This window comes from Fusarium subglutinans (assembly GCF_013396075.1).
Source record: "Fusarium subglutinans strain NRRL 66333 chromosome Unknown NRRL66333_c0000125, whole genome shotgun sequence".
Classification (NCBI taxonomy): Eukaryota; Fungi; Ascomycota; class Sordariomycetes; order Hypocreales; family Nectriaceae; genus Fusarium; species Fusarium subglutinans.
The window spans coordinates 1-25,667 of record NW_023502188.1 but is presented as its reverse complement, the minus strand read 5'-3'; the positions used below and the strand labels follow the sequence as shown (position 1 = coordinate 25,667).

At 47.2% G+C, this 25,667-nt stretch overlaps 4 protein-coding genes across 4 annotated transcripts; 2 read left to right on the top strand and 2 right to left on the bottom strand.

The window, feature by feature from the left end:
* Positions 1 to 389: 389 nt before the first annotated feature.
* FSUBG_8819 (structural maintenance of chromosome (SMC)) lies at positions 390 to 3,976 on the bottom strand (the record flags this gene model as incomplete). The annotated part of the gene is made up of 5 exons (XM_036687265.1): positions 390 to 762; positions 823 to 1,558; positions 1,612 to 1,684; positions 1,738 to 2,628; positions 2,681 to 3,976. 5 exons carry the CDS (start codon positions 3,974 to 3,976, stop codon positions 390 to 392), a joined length of 3,369 nt encoding a protein of 1,122 aa, XP_036535659.1.
* Positions 3,977 to 5,876: 1,900 nt separating this feature from the next.
* Positions 5,877 to 9,751, top strand: FSUBG_8818 (CAMK CAMKL GIN4 kinase; the record flags this gene model as incomplete). Its single annotated transcript, XM_036687264.1, has 5 exons — positions 5,877 to 6,511; positions 6,560 to 7,282; positions 7,338 to 9,100; positions 9,161 to 9,478; positions 9,531 to 9,751. The coding sequence occupies 5 exons, from the start codon at positions 5,877 to 5,879 to the stop codon at positions 9,749 to 9,751; spliced, it is 3,660 nt and encodes a 1,219-aa protein (XP_036535658.1).
* Positions 9,752 to 12,805: 3,054 nt separating this feature from the next.
* On the top strand, positions 12,806 to 14,611 carry FSUBG_8817 (malate synthase glyoxysomal; the record flags this gene model as incomplete). Its single annotated transcript, XM_036687263.1, has 3 exons — positions 12,806 to 13,166; positions 13,286 to 14,495; positions 14,554 to 14,611. 3 exons carry the CDS (start codon positions 12,806 to 12,808, stop codon positions 14,609 to 14,611), a joined length of 1,629 nt encoding a protein of 542 aa, XP_036535657.1.
* A 5,441-nt stretch (positions 14,612 to 20,052) lies between these two features.
* Positions 20,053 to 21,429, bottom strand: FSUBG_8816 (uncharacterized protein; the record flags this gene model as incomplete). Its single annotated transcript, XM_036687262.1, has 2 exons — positions 20,053 to 20,169; positions 20,248 to 21,429. 2 exons carry the CDS (start codon positions 21,427 to 21,429, stop codon positions 20,053 to 20,055), a joined length of 1,299 nt encoding a protein of 432 aa, XP_036535656.1.
* Between the last annotated feature and the right edge of the window lie 4,238 nt (positions 21,430 to 25,667).

Here is a 25,667-nt window from a genome sequence, read left to right as displayed (position 1 = left end):
GGAGGATCCCACTTTATAGCACGAGGCAACGTATGGTTGGAAGAAGCGTCAATGAATAAATGAAGTTTTGTCTAGTTTAAACTCGAAGTATTCACCTTCCTCCCTCTTCTCCACCCATGCTTATTGAGTGTAAACCTGGACATACTTATCCGATCAAGTCGTTTCAAAGGGGGACAAATCAAGAATAAAGGCAGGACACGGCAGTCCCGGAATATCATACCTCCCTCTAGTGTCTATTAATGCTAACAAAACCATCCTATGTCCTCGTGGACTTCCAATCCTTTTCGCCTAGTCTCCTACCCATGCCGCACAGAACGATACAAACCGGCTTTGATCCACTACTTGCTGTCGTTAGAGTATGAGAAAGAAGCAACGCCTGAGCTCACGCCTTAAGCAGAAGCGGCCGTAAGACCCTTCTGAATATTCAAGCATCGTCTAAAATCAAGTTTACGCCCCTCGCGAGGCATGTGCTCCCCACTCGCAATACAAAGAACGCGCATCTTGGGGTCATAGCGCAGACCTGTCAAGAGTTTCGGAGTAATGAGAAAGTATTGACTTGAGTGCTCACGGCATGCGATCTCGACCATTCGTTCGTGTACCATACGCTCGTTGCGAGGGTCCATGCCCTGGTTGATCTCATCCACAACACGGAACGGTGACTGGGCTAGAGATTGAAGAGCCATAAGGAAGAAGATGGTGGAGACAGCTCGCTCGCCACCGGATTGTCGATGTGCTGTTAGCTGTTGAAGGGTTTCATTTTCGCTGGAAGTCACAGGTTAGAATCGGGCAAAGATAAGTCAGGAAAGGAAGGGCAAGACGTACCGAAAACGAACCATGATGTCTAAAGCCCAGGCGTCAAAGTCCTCTGGCTTGTGAACACGAACCTCACCGGCACAACTTATTTGCTCAAAGTTGTATGCAAAAGCGTCGTTAATCTTTGAAACTAGTTCGTCAAGTCGTGGTTCCCATCTGGATTTCAATTCGTCGATTTCCTGGCTCAGCCCCTGCAGCTGATCGTTGGATCCAGCTATCTTTCGTGTTAAACGATCGATTTCCTCAGCGCGTTTTTCGAACTCCCGTATTATATTGGGATTGGCGACGTGTATCATTTCAAGTTTCGCCTCTTCTCCTCCAATTTCCTCTTGAATATTTTGGGAAGACTTATTTTCGCAGAGTTGTGAAAATAACTCGCGCTTCTCTGGCTCATGTTCAAGGACTTGCTGGACCTCGTCGGAGAGACGGTTGCCCTCGTCGCGCGCTCGACTGGCGTCATCGGTGGCCTGTTGTAGTATCTCCTTTTCAGCATCCAGGCGCTGCATGATATGTGCATTTCGGCCTTTGAGGCCTTCGACATCAGAGTAGGCTTCAATGCCGCGGATTTCGGCTTCGAGGAGTGCCTGATGTGCTCTTCTTATGTTTTCAATGGCTTCCTTGTGGCGAAGAACAATATCAGCCCGACGGAGCACCGCTTCGTCCCAGTCATAACGAATGTCGACCATTCGTTTGCGTGCATCTTGCAAGGATTGTTCATGAGCCCTCTTGGAGCGCTCCTCGGATTCTAGTCAATCGTATCAGTAAATTTGCGGGATACCATCATTCAGTGGCTCTCACCGATCTTCTCAGGCAGAGACTGCCATTTTTGGTATTCTTTTTGCAGGGCATTCTTTTCTGACTTGAGTCGCCTCTGGATTCCATTAGCATGAAAGCGGATCGGACCAATCTGCAGCCTTGACTTACAATATTATCGTGAATGCTGGTCCGTCGGTCCTCGATGGCTTGGATCTTCTCTTGCAACTCATGGTATTGCTGTTTCAAAATGTCTCTTTCACCATTCAACTCAGCCAATCGCTTGTTCATTTCTTGCTTCTCTTGGGCGTCGATGGGCTGTGAGGTCCAGAATCTCCCGGGTGGGATGTTCTTGGTGACGGCGGTCATGGCCTGGGGTCCATATTCTTTGCGTCTCCTGACGATAAAAGACTGGTTACCGGCTGCCCAGGAGTTAACTCTGCCGCTTCTGACCAGACGATCGTACTGAGCATCATTGTGATCCCGGAGAGATACTCCCGACTGGTGAAGCCTCTTTTCAGCACAGAGCATTGCTAGAACCGGTTCGGGTCCCTCAAGAAAGTCGATGGCAAACCCGTCAAGACCCAGGTCGCTTGCCTCATCTAGGCTGACGGGTCTTGAGAACGCATTGAGAGGCTGAGCACAAGATCGAATAACGACAGACAAGCTTTGAACACGGTAGAGCTCGTCTGACAGCTTCTTGTAATCATTTTTCGTTTGTGCTGTGAAGCATGTAAAGTCATCTCCTTGAAGAAGGGATTGCACCTGATCCGAATATCGGTCGTCCTTGATGGAACAACTGATCATGGGTGGGCCAAAAACCTCCTTTTCAAAGTCTCCTTGATGCTCTTGGATCCATGCCCACGCTGTTGCCAGCTCGGGGAAGCTCTTCCGCATGAAATTGAGCTGTTGACCTTGCTGGGTTTCCAAAGATTTGATATTGCCCTCCACTTGTCGGATCTCATTGTTGATCGTTTTGCCCTTGATCTTTACTTCCTCGCGTTGGCTAGACACTTCGCGTATCTCTCCTTCTAATTCTCTGAGGCTGTGTTCTTCTCCTCGCTGCAGACAAGTAGTTAGCGTATATCAACAATCGCGCGGGTAGATTTCCAACAATTTTTTGATTAAAGTCGGAAGGATTAAACTCTTCTGGCTGGTTTCTAATATCAGCCTGGAGAGCGGTTATTCTTGACCTGGACTGGGCCAATTCCTTTCGCTTGGCGTCAAATCCTTTGCGTTCGGCGTCAAGACTATTCTCGAACTCCTTGAGTTTGTCGGAAGCGGTGCTTGCATCACGCGCCAGCTTTTTCGCAGCGTCTTCTGCGTTCTTCAATGATGTTTTCCTTGCCAATGTCGCTTCATCAATTTGCTGGGCATAGAGCTGCTTTTCGTTCACGGCCTGTAATGAGGGGCCGGCGTCGTGTTCGAGGCGCCTTAGAGACCTCTCAGCGAGCTTCTTCCGCTCTTTGGCATCTTTGTGTCTTGTACGAGCCTCCGAGTACTTGGCAAAAACCAAGGCCGACTTAAGATTTTTGACCTGATCTATGATTTCCTCCCGTTCCCGGATCCTGTCCACGTCTGTTTGGAGACCTTGTTGTCGGTTCTCCAAGTTCCTCAGAGTCTCTGCGTCGACATGTGCAGCCTGTTCTAATTCTTTCTTATCTTTGTCCAATCCTTGAAGTTGCTTCTGCCAGATTAGCATTTCTTCAGGGGCGGCTGCGCGAAGAGTTTCCCGCAAAAGGTCCACAGGTGTGCAGGCAGCGAACTCGACAACCCTGTCCTGTGGAAGGAATTGGCACAGGTTATCTACCTGAATCTTCAACTTGCGTATCAACCGTTGCACTTCCTTGTGGCTGGTTTCTTTACCATTGAGCCACCATTTCTGATTGTTCTGTTCTCGACGAATTTGAACCTTGATGATGTAGTTCTTGCGATGGTTCGGTCGCCTGTAGAGTTCGATTTCAATTGTGGCTGTATCTTTTCCATGTTTAACAAACTCTTTGACTGAACCAGCACGACCAAGGTGTTTCGGGCTGTAGCCTAGACCCAGACAGATAGCGCAGACCAAAGAGCTCTTTCCAGTACCATTTGGGCCAACCACCATGTTGAGGTGAGGACCAGGCAGAAATTCTGCCTTTTCGTAGGTGACAAAGTTTTGCACGCTGACTCTAACGATGGCGCCTGGTTGAAAGCCATCATCATCCATATCATTTCCGTTCGGTGCACCGTTCACTTTCCCGTGATGGGGTTGCTCGGGGGTTACGTCGTTTTCACCATCTTCGTCAAGCCTAGGGCGCTTGGAAGAGCTAATATCGTCGGCATACGAGCGGTGTCCATGATGAGTTTCGGCTTCATCGTCGGTGTTGTCTGTATCAGATCGGCGGCGGCGACGTGATGATGCCGGGGCCATCTCGTCTATCGGGGGAGACACGCCACCTATATTGGCTCGGGAGGTAATATAGAAATCTAAGAGAATGACGTTGACTTCTTGGGTGATAGGTTCTCAAAATGGCAATGCATGCACGACAAAGAAGATGATGCCGATGTATAGTGGATGCGGCACGCGTTGAATCGCGTCAGTGCGCGTCTGTAAATGTGGTGCTGATTTAAAGTGGTGGGGTTAGATTGTGGGAAGAACCAAATTGGCTTACGGGGACAAACACCTGAGCTACAGAAAACCCTGTGACTTATACGGCCTGCCTACAAAGCGAGTATTGTTGAGCTATTTCAGAGTAATTATTATGTTCTTTATCCGGTTGGGGATGTAAAACTTTTATTATGGATATAAATGTTACTTTAAAGCTCACATATTGATCCATGTAAGCCGAAGATATGCCCTTTACCTGGTCGTCTTCGTCAAGTGCTGGTTAGAACTGGAGGACGTCTTCAATAGTTAACTGAGTTCGAAAGTCTCGTTAGCCACAGGACGAGCTGGCCAGTCGTTAAACAACCCACATCATTTTTTAGTAGGCTATCAGAGCGTTTTATATCCGTACTCCGTACATACATCTGTTATCTCTTCCTACTGCTGCGTACTACCTCAGGTCGAAGCTTAGTCATCATCTGCCAAGAAACCCCTTGAAAGGAGGGTCAGACAACTTCATCCCTTTGAATTCCAGTCACTACCAGGGTGACTTCATCACTTCATCTCAAAAGCACCACCAGCTTGGCCATGCTTGAGAAGGCGGAATACTGCCTTCCTTTTCCCTACGGATCAAGGACAACACAACCGAACCCAAGTTGGCACAGAACCTGTTTTCCATCTCGCCAACACCAGCTTCAGTGATAATTTGACCCTGATGTCGCCATTGACCTCTGACTCGGGAAGTCTCGAGCACAAAATGGGAGCTTAGTGACAGGCATTCTTCTATATGGACTATTGAGCGGACCTAGGTAGTCTAGTACAAGTTGTCTTTTCTCTCTCTCTCTCTGCCCTGAAAGTTCAGTGTTCCTTTGCGATGTGGTATAGTTACCATTGTTTTCGATTTCTTCTCGATCAACTCAAACAGAGATGTCTGCCTGCCATCTTATTGAATGAGGAATTTATCATATCGAGCTGACTGCTGATGGCGATGCGACATTTTGACTTGGATTGTTCATTGTGCTTTTTAAACTCTCCCTGCGTAAGAAGGACTGTTCGAAAGGTCTTATCATTGGTCATGAACTCGAACTGCATGAAGAACTGGAATGCATCGCGATGCCTGGATGCAAGAGGAGGCCCTCAATTTCAGCTTGTGCCAGCTGTTGTTGACCAGAATTCCCCACCATATCATACCTGACCGTGCGTGGTGCGATACTGGAATACTGGCAGGTGTATGCAGGTGGCAGATGCCAGTCGAATGCCAACCAGCTACAACTATCATATTCCAGCCTTTTCTCCCTTGGCATCGCCCACACCAGCCTTGCCAAACATATCTGCCGATGTAAACATTGCATTCCATTCTCAGAAATTCCCCTCCCGTCGCTCCGAACTGACTTTGTTTCTTGTCTCTTGTGTCGTTCATTTCTTTCTTTCTTTTTCCTACGGCTCCTGGATCTCTAATCCTTAGCCAACCTCACTCATTTCCGTTCATTCAACGCCTTCGTTTCTCCCCTCTACTTTACAACTCATCTCCGACTACTCCGACTATCGCAACACCTTGTGCTTTGTTTGACAATACCAACCAACTCGGGTCACGTAGACCAAGTTCATCATAATTATTGTGACATCCCAAGAGCAAGCCTTTCTTCAATTTCTCCAGCATCTGGGCAAGGCGTGCGACTGTGGCTGCAATATTATGTGCTGATCCACCACACTCAGCGCGATTACAATGGCCGATACTATGGTGGCAACCGTTCGGTCACCACTATCCGAAGCATCGAATCGAATCAACTCCAATTATCCTCCTCAAGAAGGTCAGCGCCACAAGCCGCGGTATGACCGCCCTAACTCATCGGTTGTGAACAACACCGCACGTACAAACCATGGGCACCCGACTGCATACTTTTCTGGCCGACCTCCTACTCAACAGCAGCCTACAGTTTCAACAACTCAAGAACAAGCCACTTTAAAGCCTCCCAGTGATATGGACGATGAACGTCGACATTCGGCGGCATCTTACGATTCTTCAGGAAGTGGCCGCAGCAAAAAGAACTACAAGACGCATATAGGGCCGTGGCAGTTAGGCAGGACCCTTGGCAAAGGCTCATCTGCGCGTGTAAGACTGTGTCGCCACACAGGTACAAATCAGCTGGCTGCCGTCAAGATTGTCAACAGACGGATGGCGTATCTTGTCCAAGATAGTAGTTTGGCTGCTCTTAGCAAGTGGGACAATAATCTCCCAGATCAGATCGATGGCGAGATGCGTGTTCCCATGGCTATTGAGCGAGAAGTGGCAATCTTGAAGCTCATCGAACATCCGAACATCATGAAATTATACGATATCTGGGAGAACCGCTCGGAGGTGTAAGTGCTCCACGTAAGGAATTTTGCAAGAGGATACTAACAATTTAGCTACTTGATACTTGAATATATCGACCAAGGCGACTTGTTCACCTTCATCAACATGAAGGGCCGCCTGAGTGAGGAAGTTTCTATCTTCTTCTTCCGACAGATCATCAGCGCCATCTCATACTGCCATTCCTTTAACATCTGCCATCGTGACCTAAAGCCTGAGAACATCTTAATCAGCGCCGATCTCCAGATCAAAATTGCCGACTTTGGCATGGCTGCTCTCCATCAAACAGACACACACCAGCTTGCTACAGCTTGTGGCAGTCCTCACTATGCGGCACCTGAGCTTCTCAAGAACAGACAATATAGGGGCGACAGAGCAGATATTTGGAGCATGGGTGTTATTCTATTCGCAATGCTTTCAGCTACTCTTCCATTCGATGACCCTGATCTTCGTGTGATGATGGCTCGAACGAAGAAGGGACAGTACGAGATGCCAAGTTTCCTCAGCCCAGAAGCTGAGGACCTGATCAGGCGAATGTTACAGGTCAACCCCGATAGACGCATCACCCTCAAGGACATATGGCGCCATCCTCTGATTCGGAAGTATGCATATCTGGACAACCTTTGTGACATCAACAGCCAGCCGCCTGATATACGCAAAGGTTTTCAGTACACCCCAGTACCTACAAAGGATGTTGATCCGCAATTAGTTCGACAATTACGATCTATGTGGCACATGTTTAGTGAAAATGATCTAAAGCTTAAGCTTACATGTGACGAGTAAGTATTTTACTCCTGTTCTGGCTTTTGGAGTTGCAACTGTTGACATTTGCAGACCCAATGATCAAAAGGCTTTCTATTGGTTGTTGCACCACTACCGCGAGCAACAGCTGGAAGACTTCAAGCCTGAGCTCGCCCACTCTACAAGTGACTACCACCACATGAAGCCCGGCACATGGAAGAAACGCGTATCGACATGCGAATTTGCACAGCCGAGCGGCAACGGCCACGGGCGTTCCATATCACGGTTCACTGTGATCTCGAATGCCACTGAACCAGAGCTAGCAATACACCAGGAACCATTCCAAACAGAACGTGCTATACACTCTCGCGATTCCCAAAAAGGACAGTCATTAGTCAGTGTCCACCGTTACTCTTACGCAGAGAATGGTTCCTATACTGGGCAACCCAAAAGGCTTCAAAGCGGCTCAGGCGCACGTCGCGGACGCGGGACCTCAACTCGCAATTCTACCACAGGGCGCCTTCAATCGTCCCGAGGGTCGCTCTCTTCGATGCACAGCAGTCGGCAAGGTACACCTCATGGGCGGAGTTTGCGACACAGACGTGGAGTTGACTTCACACATGTCCGGAAGAGATCGACATCATCCTCCAATCGCAATAGGAGTGGTTCAATGCCTCCTTATGTTACGGAGCAAGGTTCTACATATCAGATCGAAATGATTCGATCTCACACGCCAGAACTCCCAAGCCTACCTAGTGGCGTGCTTCCAAAAGTGGCGGATGGACAGGACTCTCAAAAACGCTCCTCGGGGCAAGCGTTGCGGATAGCGCTTGGATCCCGATACGCCTCCGAAATCTTCAAGGAGGAACTGCGCCACTTTAGCAGCAATATTGCCAAGGACTGTGATGAAGCTTTCAAAAGCTCATTGATAGAAGAGGACTCCATCGCTGGCTCGCTGACTGAACCAGACCGCACCCAGTACGAATCTACACCGTTTTCCTTCACCATCGACGCACCGGAGGATTCGGCCCCAGATGTTCTCGAGATTTCGAATAAGTCTTACAGCAACCGGCCTCTTCCACCTCTGCCGACTCCGACGCCAAGCTATAATGGTAATTCGTTGGCGCCAACACCCACTGGTTCCAGACCAGTGACCCGGGAATCTTATTCGGAAGAGTTGAGCTCAGAGCAGGTCGAGGTGGCCCAGCCAGTTTTGCTTACGAGACACACTGAGCGCCGGGTTGTCTCAGCTCCGACTTATACTCAAAAGCACAAAAGAAGTGCTGCGCTGCCATCCATTAATGAAGCTGGCGCAGCGGCCAGCGACAAGGCTCGTATTGTGTCAGCGCCTCCGCATACGCCAATAAAGAAGGGAATTGATAGAATCCGTGGCATCGAATACTTGAGTCAAGTCGAAAACAGCATTCGTGTCGTTCATTCGCCAGGTGACGAGAGCCCCGTGAAGATTCCCGAGCCGCTCAACGTACGGAAGAAGGTCCCTGAACCTGAACAACGAAACTCGGCCCCTGCTGCACAACTTCGAGAGTTAGACTCGGCGTCGCAACGCAGTGTGGATGGTGGCACCACGGCCACAACACTTTCGCTAGAGCCCCCTTCCCATGATGCTCAGGCGGCGACAAAGAAAAAAAAGCTGTCTTGGTTCAAACGATCTTCAAAGGTTGAGTCAGAGCCCAGCCGGGAGTCCGTTGAGTGGCAAGATTGCACTTCGTACTTGACTTCTAGTGATGGGAAGCGAAGCGATTCAACGTCAACAGACGCTCCGACTAAGAAGAAGACTTTCCACTTTTCTTTCTGGAAGAGCAACAAACAAAGAGACTCTGTTATGTCAATCGCCAGTGAGTTATTTCATCATTCCGTGAGCAGAGCCGTACGTGGTAACCTAATATTGGAAGTAGGACCTGAGCAGAAAGAAGAGCGACCTTCACTGGAGATCAACACCATGGGTAAGACACATGTTTCCACCAAGGTATCTCAGTCCAAATGGCACGAGTCTGGCTCCGGCCCAGTGCGCAACATTGAGGTCAAACAAAACTGGCTCGCACGCCTGTTCAGAGTCAAACCAGCAACAGACCACATTTGCATGACGATTTCGAGGAGACGAGCACGTCAGGAGGTTACCATCCTCCTACGAGAATGGCGCAAGTATGGCATCCGAGACATTCAAGTGGACAAACAAAGGAACATTGTCTTTGCACGGATTGCAGCTAAGAACTGTGAGTAGTATGCTTGGCATGATTATGGCACCAGAACTGACAGAGACCTTAGTTTTGAATCTGAAAGAAGTATCCTTTGCCGCAGAGGTCGTCACAGTGATCGAGCATGGCAAGAAGCAGCCACTCAGCATCATTCGGTTCACGCAGGAGCGAGGAGCAGCCAGCAGCTTCCACAGAGTAGTCGACACAATGAACATGATCTTCGACGCAAGAGCTTTGGTGGTAGCCGACAGGAACAAGCGAAAAATGATGATCAAGACACTCAACTCGTAATATCGGTATTTCAATCAGCTCCACGCTGGCTCCTTCGATATGTACTTGTCGAAATATGATGTAAGCTGGCCATTGACACAGCCTTGCAGGTTGGATCACGGGGGTATGCGAAGAGTTATGTGCATGGTATTGGTTGTATGGAGTTGGATGTATGAGCCATTGCTTTCCGTTTTGTTCTGCTTTTGGGTCAAGGTGAAAGGTATGATTTCTTCTTTTCTTAAACATGGACGGGCGAATATGCGGAGTACAGGAGGGAATAGTTGTAGGCTAGGGATAGCCACTGAGTCGTCCCTTAACTAGATAATCCCTTTATCATTCTAAATCGTGACCTTTTCTTGAAAACGTGGCCATTTAGAAACAAAACGAGGAAAGCAAGCTGAATACACGGCTTGCATCCAGAAAGTGACCCCACGTGTTGATTAAATGTATGAAGCATGTTTTTGCTGAAATCAGCTCCAAGTGAGACACAAGAGCTGCCCGAAAGCTGAAACTCATGGTGATCTTGCCTAGTCCATGCCCCAAACTTTGTGTCTGTGTGATCATCGTGAACTCTAGGCTTAGAATACTAATTTGATAATGGAGCTTAAGTTACAGAAGCTGTTAAGACTCCTTTTTTTCCCTGTACTGTTTAGATCTTGTGATTTACATAACAATGCATTTTCTGCCACCCTTCTGTCCAATAGAGCGGGTATGCGGGTAGTAACCAGGCATTGATCGTCAGAGTTCCTGTGGTTTGAGAAAATGAATTCATAGTTATGTATGCATATGCTTCGATTTGCCTTTGGATTACCTCTTATACTGCCCCATAGCTTCGAGCAAATCTTTTGGCTCATCTCTACCTTGGCAGACCAACAGCCAAAGCTCAGGGACCTCCAGCTAAGGCAAGGCCTTCTATGGTTTATGACTGACTTCTAGTCGGTTCAAGGATATAGTATAGTCGTCTTTCACTCCTAACTTAGTCCTGATACGTTGTAGTTTCCGCAGGTATAGCCAGCTTGGTAAAATATGCTACTGCTTATCTAGACCAGTCATAGTAATTTAGATAGTATGAAGACTAAAGTATCTATAGATGCTCATCAATCAACTAATAGATTATTCAGAAGAACAATTAAATCTCCACCACAAATCAAACAGTTGTTTGACTTACTGTCACCCCCAATTCAAACTAAACCGCATGGAGTCTTGAATATCTGGATATGCCGGCATAGATACATAATACTACTGCCCGAGACTAATTAACCAGCACATATGGCTCGATTTTGATTCTGTATTTAACTGGAGAGAGCGCCGCTATGTCTCATCATTATATTTGTCAATATGATTGTCGAAGGCACCAGCAAACAGCCTTACGTTACTTCGAAACGTCCGATAGGTCTTTTTGTTGATAGGGTTCACCTTGCTCAAGTAAATGATACGATGAGTAGAGAGAACTCTCAAACTGTCCCATAACACCTTTGAGCAACCCGTGAGCAAAATGCTACCTAGCTGGCATATCGACGAGTTTGGTTGTCGGAGGTCAAGTCCGAATCGATTCAACATATGTGGAGAAGTTCGGTAACTTTTCCGAGATATGGATGGGCCCCTTCACCTGCCTCGGCTGCTCGGTCGGGAGATCGGATCCATGATTTCGATGGCAAGATGTGTATCTTCACCGAGGCCACATTGTATACACTTCTCAAGTTTACTGAATATTAAAAGGTAATAAGTCTTGCGATTTTTGTCTCTTGCTGGTGGCCAGGTAGTAAAAGCTGACAAGCCCTCTCGGACGTCAAGACCGAAGTATGGTGTAATTGATTACAGCACCCATGTAGGTAGAGTTGATCGACAAGTCAATAGTTTCAAGAGTGTAGCAGTCACTGCAACCGAGGTTCATCGAGATAGAAGAATAGCAGGCAAATGTAGATTCTCGGTCGAAGACCGAGCAATAAATAAGGTGGTGGTTGACAAAGCTATTGAATAGGTCCAGTAATTCAGAGAAGGAGTATGGTGTAACTACCTGCCTTACGGAATGGGAAGTCACGATGGAGGGAAGGTACGCCCTGATATCTCATGTGTACAAGGGCTCCTCCAAAGGCATACAAGTTGCAGCCCACGGCCCCTAACAAATTTGGTGGCAGTTTGTCCACTTCGAAGTACAGATTTTAGCTGTTCAAGTACCCTTTCGGCTGAGTTCCCCGGACCGTCACGGCAGTTAGCCAACATCTTTCCGTCTCCACATGCTTTTTACCTTGACCTTTTAGCGCCAGATCTTGTCTGCTTTGATACCTACTGCTCTCAACCTGTGAACCTTCACTCCATCCACCCGAGCCAGGCCGATGGCTACCGAGCTCACGGACGATGGCCGTAGTTCGGTCATCGAATGGAAAAGCACGGTGGTTGAATTCCCAAAATCCCAGTATTGTACTGTCGCGACAAGCTTGTGAAATCACCTGCCCGCGTAACAAACGATCCGTCCTTGCAGCGTCTTGCTATAGGGCAACGGGAGCAACGAAAGCCAACTTGACAAAGGTAGGTACTGTCGGTGCCTGATTCGATTGAAAACAATCGTCGGACTTCAATGTACGGGCTGGTCTCGGCGCACGTAGTATTTAGGTCAAGTACAGTGCGGTGTTGCATTTGACATTCATTTGCAGGGATATTTTCATCTTCCCCAGGTCCGGTGCCGTCACTGACGCGGAGGCGCCCCTCGGCCCTCGTCCGAGGCACGTTACGCCTTCAGGAATTTGATGTGCGGAGCACCAGCTGCTTCAGTATTGACATCTATATAATTATCCGCCTTGTCCCAATCTTCCTGCTCTCCAATACTGGCTTTCCCAATAATTTACCCTCACATTTATCAAGACCGAGCGTTTCCCCAAACCCTACACCTGTCTCATTCAAACTTGCGCAGAGTATCAGAGCTACTTACAAGCCCCGTCACTGGCACCTCATCACCGGAGACATCTTCGACACGTGAATGCTGGCAGCAGTACATAATACCCATTGACCTTTCTCCTCACCTCTCCTCATCCTCCATCAGCCAAAACCAAGAATTGCTCTCCATTTGCGATCACAATGGCTTCCGTCGATTCTGTCCTTCAGGGTGTCTCCGTTTCTGGCAAGGTTGACGACATCCACCGCAAGATCCTCACACCCGAGGCTCTCGCCTTTCTTGCACTGCTGCACCGTTCCTTCAATGAGCGACGCAAGAATCTCCTGGAGCGCCGCAAGGCTCGCCAGGCTGAGCTTGATCGAGGAGTTCTCCCTGACTTTCTTCCTGAGACTAAGCACATTCGCGAGAACCCTACATGGAAGGGAGCCCCTCCAGCCCCGGGCCTGGTGGACCGCCGTGTTGAGATCACCGGCCCCACAGACCGGAAGATGGTTGTCAACGCACTAAACGCCAACGTCTACACTTACATGGCTGACTTTGAGGGTGAGTTGCTATTCTTACTGAAATCTTGAATTAATTCCCCCATGCCTTGGACAATGACCATCTATGGCTTTGATGAATATATGATCTAGAGATGATCCAGTTGGCTAATTCTGCAACAGACTCCAGTGCCCCAACTTGGGATAACATGATCAATGGGCAGGTCAACCTGTACGACGCTAATCGCCGTCAGGTCGACTTCAAGCAGGGACAAAAGGAATACAAGCTTCGTACCGACCGCAAGCTACCTACTCTCATTGTCCGTCCTCGTGGTTGGCACCTTGAGGAGAAGCATGTCACAGTCGATGGCGAGCCTATCTCTGGTTCCCTCTTCGACTTTGGTCTTTACTTCTTCCACAATGCCTTTGAGACGCAGCGCCAGGGCTTCGGTCCTTACTTCTACCTCCCAAAGATGGAGAGCCATCTTGAGGCTCGCCTTTGGAACGATGCCTTCAACCTTGCTCAAGACTACATCGGTATGCCCAGAGGCACCATCCGAGGTACTGTTCTGATTGAGACCATTCTTGCCGCTTTCGAGATGGACGAGATCATTTATGAGCTTCGTGACCATAGCTCTGGCCTCAACTGTGGTCGATGGGACTACATCTTCAGTGTCATCAAGAAGTTCCGCAACAACCCCAACTTTGTCCTGCCAGACCGTTCCGCGGTCACCATGACTGTTCCATTCATGGAATCATATGTGAAACTTTTGATCCAGACATGCCATAAGCGTGGTGTTCACGCCATGGGTGGTATGGCTGCACAGATCCCTATCAAGAACGATACTGCTGCCAACGACAAGGCTATGGAGGGTGTTCGCGCTGACAAGCTCCGTGAAGTCCGTGCTGGACACGACGGCACTTGGGTTGCCCACCCTGCTCTCGCAAGCATCGCTACCGAGATCTTTGACAAGCACATGCCAACTCCCAACCAGCTGTTTGTGAGAAGAGAGGACGTTACCATTGGTCAGAACGATCTGCTCAACATGAACGTCCCCGGTACCATCACGGAAGAGGGAATTAAGAAGAACCTCAACATTGGTCTCGGTTATATGGAGGCATGGATTCGCGGAGTGGGTTGTGTTCCTATCAACTACCTCATGGAGGATGCTGCCACCGCCGAAGTCTCTCGAAGCCAACTTTGGCAGTGGGTCAAACATGGTGTTAACACTGCCGAGGGCAAGCGAGTTGATAAGTCGTATGCTTTGAAGCTGCTCAAGGAAGTTGCTGATCAGCTTGCTGCGTCTGCCCCCAAGGGTAACAAATACCACCTTGCTGCTCAATACTTCTCTAGTCAAATCACTGGCGAGGATTATGCCGACTTCCTCACAACGTAAGTTCATTCAAACCTCCACTGTCTATCTGGATTCAGAGTACTAACTGCTGCGTAGGCTTCTTTACAATGAAATCACTCAGGCCGGACCTCCCAGCCCTGCTTCTAAGCTATAAATAAACTTGTATTCAAAAAGGGGTGGATCAAAATAGGCATAATGGATTTATCGAGCGTTTCATGAGTGTATGCATAATTCTGGCTTTTTCCAGTATGTTGTGGTTTGGGTCACGATATCATTTGTTACTTATATAGCCAAGGACTGGCATAACTACAACAAAAAGAGGTCTTTCTTTTAATGACAAAAATCAGTCAACCGTAAATCACTTGTATCAAGTCTCATTGTGAATCTTGATATGTGTGACTTCCTTGGACCTTCCCTCCCACAAAGCTTACTCACACACTTCACTCAACGCAAACATCCAACACAAAAGAGCCAGATATCTTTAAAGGGGTTCATAAAATAGCTCTTCTGGTCATTCTGAATCGTTGAAAGAGGGCTGATACCGTTCAAATATGTTGGTGAGAATCCTTTAGCTGTATATTGCAAGTTTTCGGATTCCACAACTCCAGCCAATTTAATAATGGACATAGCAAGGCGTAGTATATTAGAAAGAAAGCCGGGGATATTGGTTGGCCTTTTTGTATCAATGACTGTATTTGTTTGAAGCTCGGAGCCATACAGGGGAATATGTCGTTGAGTGTCACTGTGTCCATTCACTCGTATGTCTCATGGTAAGTCATTGTAAACATGACTCTAAGCTTAAGCAAACATAAGGCAAGACGCAGATATTTTTCTGATAACCCAGTCAATTACCCAGTGTAACCAAAAGAGAAAACGAAAACGCAAGCACAGCCATTGTGTCCTATGGCTGTGGTAAGGGCATTAGACCTGCGTATCTGTACAGTCGCACCGTAGCTTCCTTACTAGTTACTTATTCAAACTTCCAGAAATGTCTAAACTACTTAATCAACAAATAGATTTTGAGATTAGAAGACTGCGTGTCCAGAGACAATGCCTTCTCGGCCTATGTATCTCCACCTTCGAGAAGCCTTGCATAAGAGCAAAGCATGCCTACAGGTGAGCCTATATTATATAGACAGACAACTATGACACTTTAATTTAATACGTTTTTATGGTTATCTGGTGCCATGGGAGTTTCTAGTTCAGGACTGGGATCATTGAAAGTTCCAGCAACCAATTTGTGCGTTTCCCCTGGCATGGCTGCAGTAGCGAATCGTTATAGCCAAAAATACAAGTGCACATATGGAAAATAAGAGTTATGCAGACTCCTCTCATCTTTTAATTGACTCAAACTTAATTTTACTTTTCTTCATAAAGTATCTTCCATCTCATAAAACCATGCTCGGTCAGTGATGGTTGCACTGATGGTGAAGTTCTTGGTATCATACATGAGATAGCACCGAAGTCACAAGCACCAACACGTATAATGCCTAGGAATACCCTTGCAGTTTCCTTAATTCTTACCAGTCAAATAAAAGCTACCGGACTCGGCCACACCTCCTTAGATGCCTCCTCCCGTGAACTTGGCTCTCAGGTTACACAACTATCCGCCATCATTGCCAGTTCCCGCGACACTAAGCGGAGGATTTATTTCCTGCCGATCACACCACCTGGTTAGTTTTAAGACGGGAGAGTGCATGGAACTCATCATGTATCCCGAGGTCTGAGTCTGGTGTAGTATCCCGGCGGGAGGCTGCAGACGGGAGGGCTCGGTTTGGGCCGTAAGCTGTTTTTAGGATGCACTTCGAGTCGAGGCAACAATTGCAACTCTTGTGCTCAAGAAACATGTTGATACACATGCAGATTGACAGAAAAAGGGCACCTTTTGCCTATACTTGAGTGAGCTTCTTCATCTGCAATGTCACGAATAGGTTTGAAGTCTGAGGCCAGTTCGTAGAGTTTCTAATTCTGAATCGGCCAATAGGCGGCTTATCACAGCCTTACAATAACACAGAAATGTCAATATCATAATTTACTCGATCAAATAAACAGTCATAGCTGCATTGTCATCAGCACAGCCAGCGGGGCCATGGGTGAATGATTGGCTTCGACGCAAGTGAAGATACACAATCATGTCAGCGTAGGGAGAACAACAATAACGTATCAGTGATCCAATCGGATTAAAGAGAACCAAGTCATGGGGTGTCGCCCTCTTCACTCTTCCTATTACGACAATGGTGACGGCAGTTATTGAACTTTGCAGACCACCGATATACAGAACGATCGCTACGATGGAAACTTGTCAAGACCGGGTGGAGGACGCACAATGCTAGTATGTAGAGTCAATACGAGGATAACAAGATGCAAACTTGTTTAGATGACATGCATTCTTATTTAGTATGGTTGAGATGCAAACAGCGTCTCGTATGCGCAAACTTCCGCTGCCCAACTGATCAGCACCCCCAGAAAGTCCATGGTCCTAGACATTTCGGGGGAAACAAGTCCTGTTGTGAAGATGACACGAAATATTAACTGGATATAAACTGAAGACAGAGAGAGAGGGGGACCAGAACAGGCGAGGTACCTTTCCAATGCATGAGCTGCTGTGGCCAGCCAGCAAGGATCGCTCCGTGCATAACTTGGTCCACTCTCCTGCGAACATCTATCTCTAACGGCCACGAGAGCGTCACTGTCTGATAATGAGGTACAGCTCAGTCTCGGCCAGAGGTAGTTCGCCGTCGTTCAGTCCCCCCTTTGGCTCAGATCACATCTGAAGTCTACATTTGGCCACGAATAACTGTTAAATATTTGGTCCGTGCTATGAAACAATCGCATGAATAGCGATGGTTTGGCCAAGTTTGTTTCAAGCTAGTTAAACTCTTGGCTGCTAGAGCATTGTCTGTTTGTGTCTTTGCGGTGATGTCCGGCGCGAACCCTATCAAAGAAGATACGTGCGCATACATACCGTACCTTACCTGTAGTTACTGTATGTATGTACTCGGGCCTTCAGCCTCGACGCATGTCAGATCCGTGGCTGGCTGTCTGGAACCACATCACCCCATTTTCGACAATGATCCCACTCTGTAGTGGTCGGACCACGCTCGGGCTTACAAGCTTTAGCACAATGTTTCGGTCTAAAAGTCAACGGAAAAGGCCACTCGTGTACACTTCACTTTCGCGAGCCATCCATGACACTCCCGTTGCCAATACACACCTCATCGCCTCCCAGATCGACTGGATTTGCCTCTCCGCTACCGTACTCGCCCTTCTTCACTAGCTCACTGCGCGCCGTTCCAGACTCTAGTGCAGGTCTTGTGCGTCCTTATTAGCAGCCTATTCTTCACTTGTGCAGTTCCTCGTACACTCAAACGCCCCAGCATAAATCCCTGTAGTGAGTTTATCTCGTAGATGCTCGGGTGCAGCCAGGTACTGGGAAGGGTCGAAAAAGGCAACAATGGCTTAAGTTAACCTCTTTTCGACATTTGGTGGCAAGAGGTTAGTTTTACCCAGTCTTCCCTTGGTGCCAGGCGCTCTCCAGCGTCTTGTGCCTGACTATTTCATTCAGCGGCTTGTGAGGCTAGATGCTCGTCCTTCGGGTGGGGAGCGATAAGTGTCATCTAGCGTCCCAATGGGGCCGATGAGAGCCGTCGGAAATGAGGGCATTCCCAGATCATCGAAATTTTGAAGATATCATCAAAGGTTACCTAAGCAAAATGTCTCAGACAGAAGGCTTGATTGTTCTTCTCTCCTACCCACGTTGCAATCATCCATGGACAAGCTCCTCTCTAACAATCCCGCCTCTCATTCCTCAACAGAATCACCCCTTTTCAGCACAGAATTTCAGTACAAGACGTTTACAAAGCATACCACAGCTAATAAAACACCCCTTTTGGTCTAGAAAGCACATACATAATTGTCCTCGGGGTAGACTTCGTCTAGATTCTGGGAGCTTACTTGGTGGATAGAATCACGTTTGGCCCTTCATTGCAGGGACACCTGGAGAAGCTTACCACGATCATTCTACAGGTCCCTATACTGAGATGTAGGAAAAGCCCAACCCAGGTTTTCATTGAGACCATGGCCCGAGGATTAAAGGATGTAACACACCTCATCAAAGGCTTGGTCCTGTCCTGTCCTCACTCACCCTCAAGCGCTTTGTCCAGCTTCTTGATTAGGAATAATTATTTGAGCACACCACCCTAATGGCATAACCCCTACAAGAACTCACGAACTTCGAACACCAAAAAGCAAAATCTGATGCCAGAAGACTGAATAATTCCATTTGTGAAGACCGTAGATGGGTTGTACTTCTGCTCCCATGGTTGTATGCGGAGGACGGGGTATGGTAATATGGAAGTGAAGGGAATACAACTAATATGAATCTTTACTATCATGCAAACCACGGTGGTCAATTTGCTCTAAAGCCTTAGGCCGGGGTCTCGATCACTCCTCTTCATCGCCATAGATCTTGCCAGCGATAATCTCTGCAATGGAACTTCAGACTGCGAACTCAATTGGAATTTCAATGGGATTTGGAATCACCAAGATATGCGTGAAAGATCTGCATGTTATTGCATCTCGACCCATCTGGCGTTCTCGTGCCTCCTTTCTTTCACTGATGGGTCGTCTATGCTTAGGCCTGGACAAGAGTCCGGCTGCTCAACCGTTTCCTTCACATCAGGACCTCCCGAACTTGGATGCCAGTACTGCTGGTCCTCAAGCATAATGGTAGTTACTGTGGCTGGCTGACCAAATCTTCATACCGAGCGTTACTCCAGTGTTTGTGCAGGCCATTCCTACTCCGGAACTCATATTCGATAGCTTCGATAACTGAAACCTGATGAAGGCCGCCAGCCAATCGCTGAGAGTACTCATATTGATAGTCTCGTACACTGGCAAATCAAGAAGTCCCTTCTTTGCTCACACGAAAGACTGATCTATCACTCCCTGCTTGCTAGGCTACCCACCATCATGGTGCTTTGCCTTTTTTGCACGATGATTTGAAGCGCCATAGTTCGCATTAAATGTCTCGGAGAAGCTCTTCGTGATGTACGTGTTAAGTCAGAAACAGTTGTTCTACGCACCGTCGCATCCCATAAAGAGACCGCCCTGTCAAGTGCAGAACGCCATTTGGCCAATAAAATATACATTTGCGTTGCACAACCGTCATATCTATACACGTTTCCACCCTCTTGAAAGCCAAATTCCGTTATCCTGGTAAAAGTCCCATCCCAAGCCCGCCTTGTTAATGCCATATTTTGTCGTATAAACATATCAATGAAGACCCGTTGATAGAATCTGCCTTCACCTGAGCTCCATTCCGTATGCCTTGACGCCGATATTCCAATCTTTCCAGATCCTGTAGCGCCTATTTTCCTGTGACAAACCTGGCAGACATTATGTGATAAGTATTATGTGGGAATTTGTTCCAATGCCAGAATGGATGGCAGAGATATGTGCCTCAAAACAGGCATCCATGATAGTCGCTTGTCATTATGATACCCAGACTGTTATTTTCTCGGAACCAGGTGGTGGGGTTGTCGTCGTCTCGAAACCTGGGTACCGCGCATTAAAACAACTCCTTGCGATACGAGTTTACTGTTCCCTCTTGACGCCAGGGCTATCGTTCTCCTCTGCACTGCGATCTGCTCCGTTACCATCACCAGAATTCTCATTGTTCTTGGCTTCGCAACCCTTGACAAGCCGATGTCTCTATAGCAGAGTTAGCAAAGGCCATGAATGTCGCGATGGAACCAGGGCCCGTATTGGCAATACAGCCAAATCACTTACTTTCAGAGCATCCTTTCTGGAAAAGCTTTTACTACAAAAATTACAAGGAAAAGGCTTGACTGCCAGATGAATCCGCTTGTGTCTCTTGAGATCGTGGTTTCGACTGAACGACTGAACGCATTGGTCGCACTTGAACGGCCGCTCTGACTGTGTTGGTGGGGGTTGACCTTGAGTTCCGTATAGCATGGGTTGCCCATATGCATTTACGGTCATCCCTGGGATCATTGACATTTGGCTTCCAGGCTGGTGAATATTGGACAAGACTGATCCTCCCATGGTAGGGATGGGTTGATAAGAGGTGTATGATCTATAGGGACCAGGGGGTGCCATACCAGCACCATGCGGCTGGCCTGACATCGATCCAAGGCCCCTGGGCACAGGGCCACCATTAGAAGAAGTGTGCTGGGTCGGTGAAGGCTGGTGACCATATGGTGGATAGCTGGACTGCTGAGATGCAGATGATGTATAATAGTTCGGTGTGCTGGGGGGCCTCGAGTGTGTATATGAATCGACGTGTGCCGATACGCTCGAGGGAGTAGGAGGCTGCGTAGCTACTGAGCTTTGCGAAGTCAGCATTCCACCCTGAGCCTGTTGAGATGTCGACAGGCCGGGTGGAGTGGTCTGGCCACCTCCGCCCGAGATCGAAGTCTGGAAAGGTTGATGCACTTGCTCGTAAGGGGGTGCTGGGAGTCCGTCACCTCCAGTAGCCGGCGACTGAGAACTTCGAGGGTGGTTATATTGAGGCATTCCGGGACCTTGGTTGTAAATTGGGTGGGCTCTTCCAGCGAAGTGCTGCTGGCCAAGGGCTGGCTGAGCCTGGGTCGCAGAGCTGACGGTGTACGAGGAATTGCTTGGTGTAGTCCATGACGACGGAATTTGTCCATATTGATACATGTTGCCTGGTGCTTGAGAACCCTGGGAACTCCCGGTATTGACGCTAGAAAGACTTGGGCTCAGGCCATCACTGGCTCCTGGCGAAGGGGTCAGAATACTGGGCGAAGACGAAATGCGGCGATCTGGAAAGGGACCAGCAAGGGGAGAGTAAGACGGCGGATATGAATACCCAACCGACTCGCCCTCCCGGGAGCACTGAAAGGACTCTGAGGAGTTACCTGGGAAAGAAGGGTAGAAAGAGTATTTGGCCATACTTGGAACATCTGTTGTGGGTGGTGGCAGACTCATGGCAGGCAGGGCGCCTGCGGCGGGACGCCGTGAAGAGAAACTAGCTCCCTCCATTGACATAATTTGGAGTCGTTGCAAGAGTTTAACTCTTTGTCCGTTGCCAGAGGTAAAAAGAAATGCCACGGAGGAGCGCAAAGGCTTATATAGCCGTGGACCACGAGGGAGAAGAGCTAAAGGCTCCGCGCGTGATAGTTTGGGGCTGAACAGTTCCCAAAGTTTCTTTTTTATATAAGAGGGGAACCTGAGCAACTCTTGCCTGATGTCGAGGCTGTGTTGGCCGAATGACTCTTGGATAGATTTCTCGTCACAGCAAGGAGGGGTCGTATTCCGCCACTGCTGTATCACTGATGTTGCGAAGGAGTGGTGAGTTTTTCGTGCGTAAGGTGTAAATGCGCGGTGTATAGTAGACCTCGGTGGAATACAAAGGTATTGATTGCCCGGGATGAAGGTATCTTGATCTCATAGACAAACTTTAAACAGCATTGACAAAACAAACACAAAGGACAGTGGCAGGCAGTATAAGGCCGAAGACGATGATGAGTAGAAGCACACTTGGAAAGCTTGAATTTAAAAAAGAAAGAAGGAGAAGGAGGGGAAAAGGGAAGCTGAAAAATGGAGGAGGATCAAGGTAGATGAATACCTCTGGGTTAGCTACAGGTAGGTAGCTGAAAGTACAGCAGGTACGGAGTAGTCACGATGTTGTCGAGATTCGGATCGGGATGATGGATGGGGTTGACTGGGGTTTTTGGGGTGTCGTCAATGAAAAGTCCACAGACTTTCAATAAGGTTTCTTTGCCCAGGGTGGCGCTTTGGCGTTCTCTGGTGTAATATGTATATCTGGTCAGGGCTTCTGCCTCGATGCAGGAAAGGAAGCATTTACTAGCGCCACGGTGGTGCGAGAGTTGAGAAGGGGGAACGAGATGAAAGTGAACGAGCGCAGGGGCCAGCTCTGAGCCAGGACCAACAAAATCAAGCCTAGCCTTAGCTAAAACAGAGTGAGACTAGCGAGGCTATCTAGAGCGCTAGCAGGGGCCCTCAATTGCCCAGGCCGTAGCTTCTCGCCTTGGCGTCTTTCTCGGTACTAGTACTCTAGTATGAGCATTCATCCCTGCTAGGTCCTCACTGAGACGGGATCTCTGAGGACAGACAACTGGCACTAAAACCGACTAGCGTGGGAGGGCTGAAAGAATCATGGGCCCAGGTGTTGGTCCAAGACCGACCTAGGGGGAGCTGAAGACTGAAGTGACTCCTGTACCTACGTACTGCCAAGTATCTGCCCAAGTACCTAGGTACTACCTCTAGTACCTAAGTACTTACCTTACCTTGCTTCCTACAGTCGGAAGACATCATCATATATCGCTGCTGCCATCTGCGGGCAGATGAGGGGAATCGCATTTAAAGTTCGTAAACAGCCGAAAGCATGCATTCAACTCAAAAGCAAGGTTGGTTGTGATAGCAACGAGGGAGAGCTTTATCATGGCCGCCATTGTTACAGGCATGACACTCATCTATTAGTGGTTTCCATCACATCTTCAGACGAGGACACCACCTTGGGCATTGGCAGCTGGATGGATGGATGGATGGATGGATGACTGGACTGCCTGCTGGGCTGGTACCACCACCACCACCACCACCACCACCAGTAGGCCGGAGCTGGAGCCGGAAAGAAGAACAGGGGTGAGACCTGGAATGGCATGGGTGGAAACTCTGCAGGTGTGGGTACAACCAAGGACGAGACATTCATTGAAGGCACAAACATCAACTTAAGAAGCAATTGTGCGAGTTATGTATGTATGCTCAACTGGGGGAGACAAGAGGCAACGAGACGAGCGTGGGATAGCATAGCTCTCCTCAACTATTGTCAAGTACTCAAGTACCTGCGTAAAATGCTCTCCGTCCAATCTGAAGATGGTGTGAGAAAGAGGAGAGTCGGAAACCATGCACCACGAAAATCCTGCAGTGCACTACACGATAAACCCCATTTCCAGCCGTTCAGCTCATTAATAGACCATAAGGTAATTTGCGATTTGCTGCGGTCGCGAGTAGTCGAGATTGGGCTTCAACGAAGTCTATCTGCATCAAGCCTCATCAATGACAGTTCAAATGTCAAAAACCACAGATCGAGCTCTTCTTGACATGCGGTCTAGTCAGAAGTTTGGCTCTGTTGATCATGGCCTACTGTGTGTTCTAGCACACGGGATCTCCATCCCCGTCCCTACTTTTTACTGCGTGGCTTGGGCAAGATCGGGTAACTACCAGGGGGTGGGAAAGCGGCTAATACTTGCTTCGAGTGGATGGGATGGCACACAAATCCCTCCCCTAGAATACCTACGTACCTACCTATGATGATGGAGCACAACTTCCACTTTGATGTTTGTCGTCTTGTTAAGCTACCTACCTACCTTACTCTTGGGTTTACTCCCATCAGCAGCTCGCAGTTCTCCTTGTAGCTCTGGGTCTGCAGTGTCATCATTTGTTGGGACACTCCATCACACTACCACCTCATTCTCTTTTCTGTGAATGCCAACCTCGTCTTCCAAGCCCGGGGATGGCTAGACTGCCAAACTCTTGGGCTTTCGACCAACAGCTTAACTATGCTTCTCAAGCAAATGGCAATGATTTTCTATAGGACCAGGCTGATGGCCGCTTTTGGCTTCTGCTTTGGCTTGTCATGGCTGTCTTTTCGAGAAGCCATCTGCAACCCTGGCAGCCTGGTATCCCGGCTGTGGCAGTGGCGGGATCCGACCAGCTGGACTCTGTTTCTCATGCAACCCCTGAAGGCGTCGAACGCACAACGGGGACGGCGTCCGGAAGGCGTCCCTGGTGGCCCAGAGGTGAAGGGCAGATGCTGCTTGACATTGATGATGATGGTCGTCGTAATGGGGGTGTTGTAAGGTGCTGTGATCCTGGTAGTTCCCAGGCAAGAACGTTTATTTAGAGAGTCACGTAGGGGAGAAGTGTGTCTACTAGGAGTGTGAGTGGACGCGCATACAACGTGGCAGGTGAACACTTTCCAACCGCCCTCGCAATCAGTCAGTCAGTCGACTTCTGTAGACCCTCCTCGCCAGGCGTCTAGGTACACACGGACCTTGAAAATCTCAGCCCGGGCATACCAAGAAGAAAAATGGCTGTGATGGTCTTGTGGTCCAAGTTGGACCCTGAGGCCCTGATCTAATCGATTTATCCGTTACAGTCGATCCAGTGTAAAGTAACTTTACTACTAAGTATAAGTCAGGCTTATATTAGTTATATAGGCTAGGCCTAGTTAGTCTTAAGGTCTTAATAAATATAGAAGGCAATTAATAAAAAAGAAGGTAAATAGTATAACTATAAGAAATTATTAAAAGTTAGCTATAGCCTTATAGCTTTATATAATTAAAAACTTATAATAATACTTACTTTATTATAGTAATTAATACTATCCCTAGTTATACTTACTAAAAAAGATATCTTAACTAAAAGTAAAAGTAATAATAAGACTTAAATAACTAAGCCTTTAGTAAGTTAGCCTTTTTTAACTTAGCTTTTTATATAAAAATAAATAGTATTTAAAAGAAAGATATAAAAGGCTTTTTAAAAAAATATAAAAAATTACTATATTAAGCTAAGATAAACTAAAAACTAAGTAAAATATTTACTTAAGTTATATAGTAAGAAGCAGGTTATAAGATAGTTAAAAAATAAAAAGTTATTATTAATAAAGGTTAGGAATTAATTAACTAGTTTTTACCTATTAAATTTAATACTATATAAGTTTTTTAAAAGCTAATAAAGCTTTTAAGGAATTAAAAAGCCTTTTATATAATAAAAAGAAATATAAGTAGTACTAGCTATAATTATAAAACTAGTTACTTTTATATAATAAAAAAGAATTAAAAAAAGTAAAAGTAAAAGTATATTACTAGGGTAAAGGTAATCTATTTTAATAGACTAAAGCTTATTAACTTATATTAAAAGGTATTTAAAAGTAATTAAAAAGTTAGACTTATAGCAGTTAAGGCCTTAAATACTTAAAGGCTAATAACTCTTTATAATAATAATAAAAAGTTAGTAATAAATAAAATCTTAGTATAAAATAGTTAGATACTAGTATATAAAGTAATATAAGCTTAGTTACTTATTTTTTTATAATTATAGCTTGCTTTTTATAGTATTATAATAACCTTTATTTCTTTATTTTTATTACGTTCTTAAAGTTAACCTTTAAGGTTAGAAAATATATTTTTATAGTAAATATA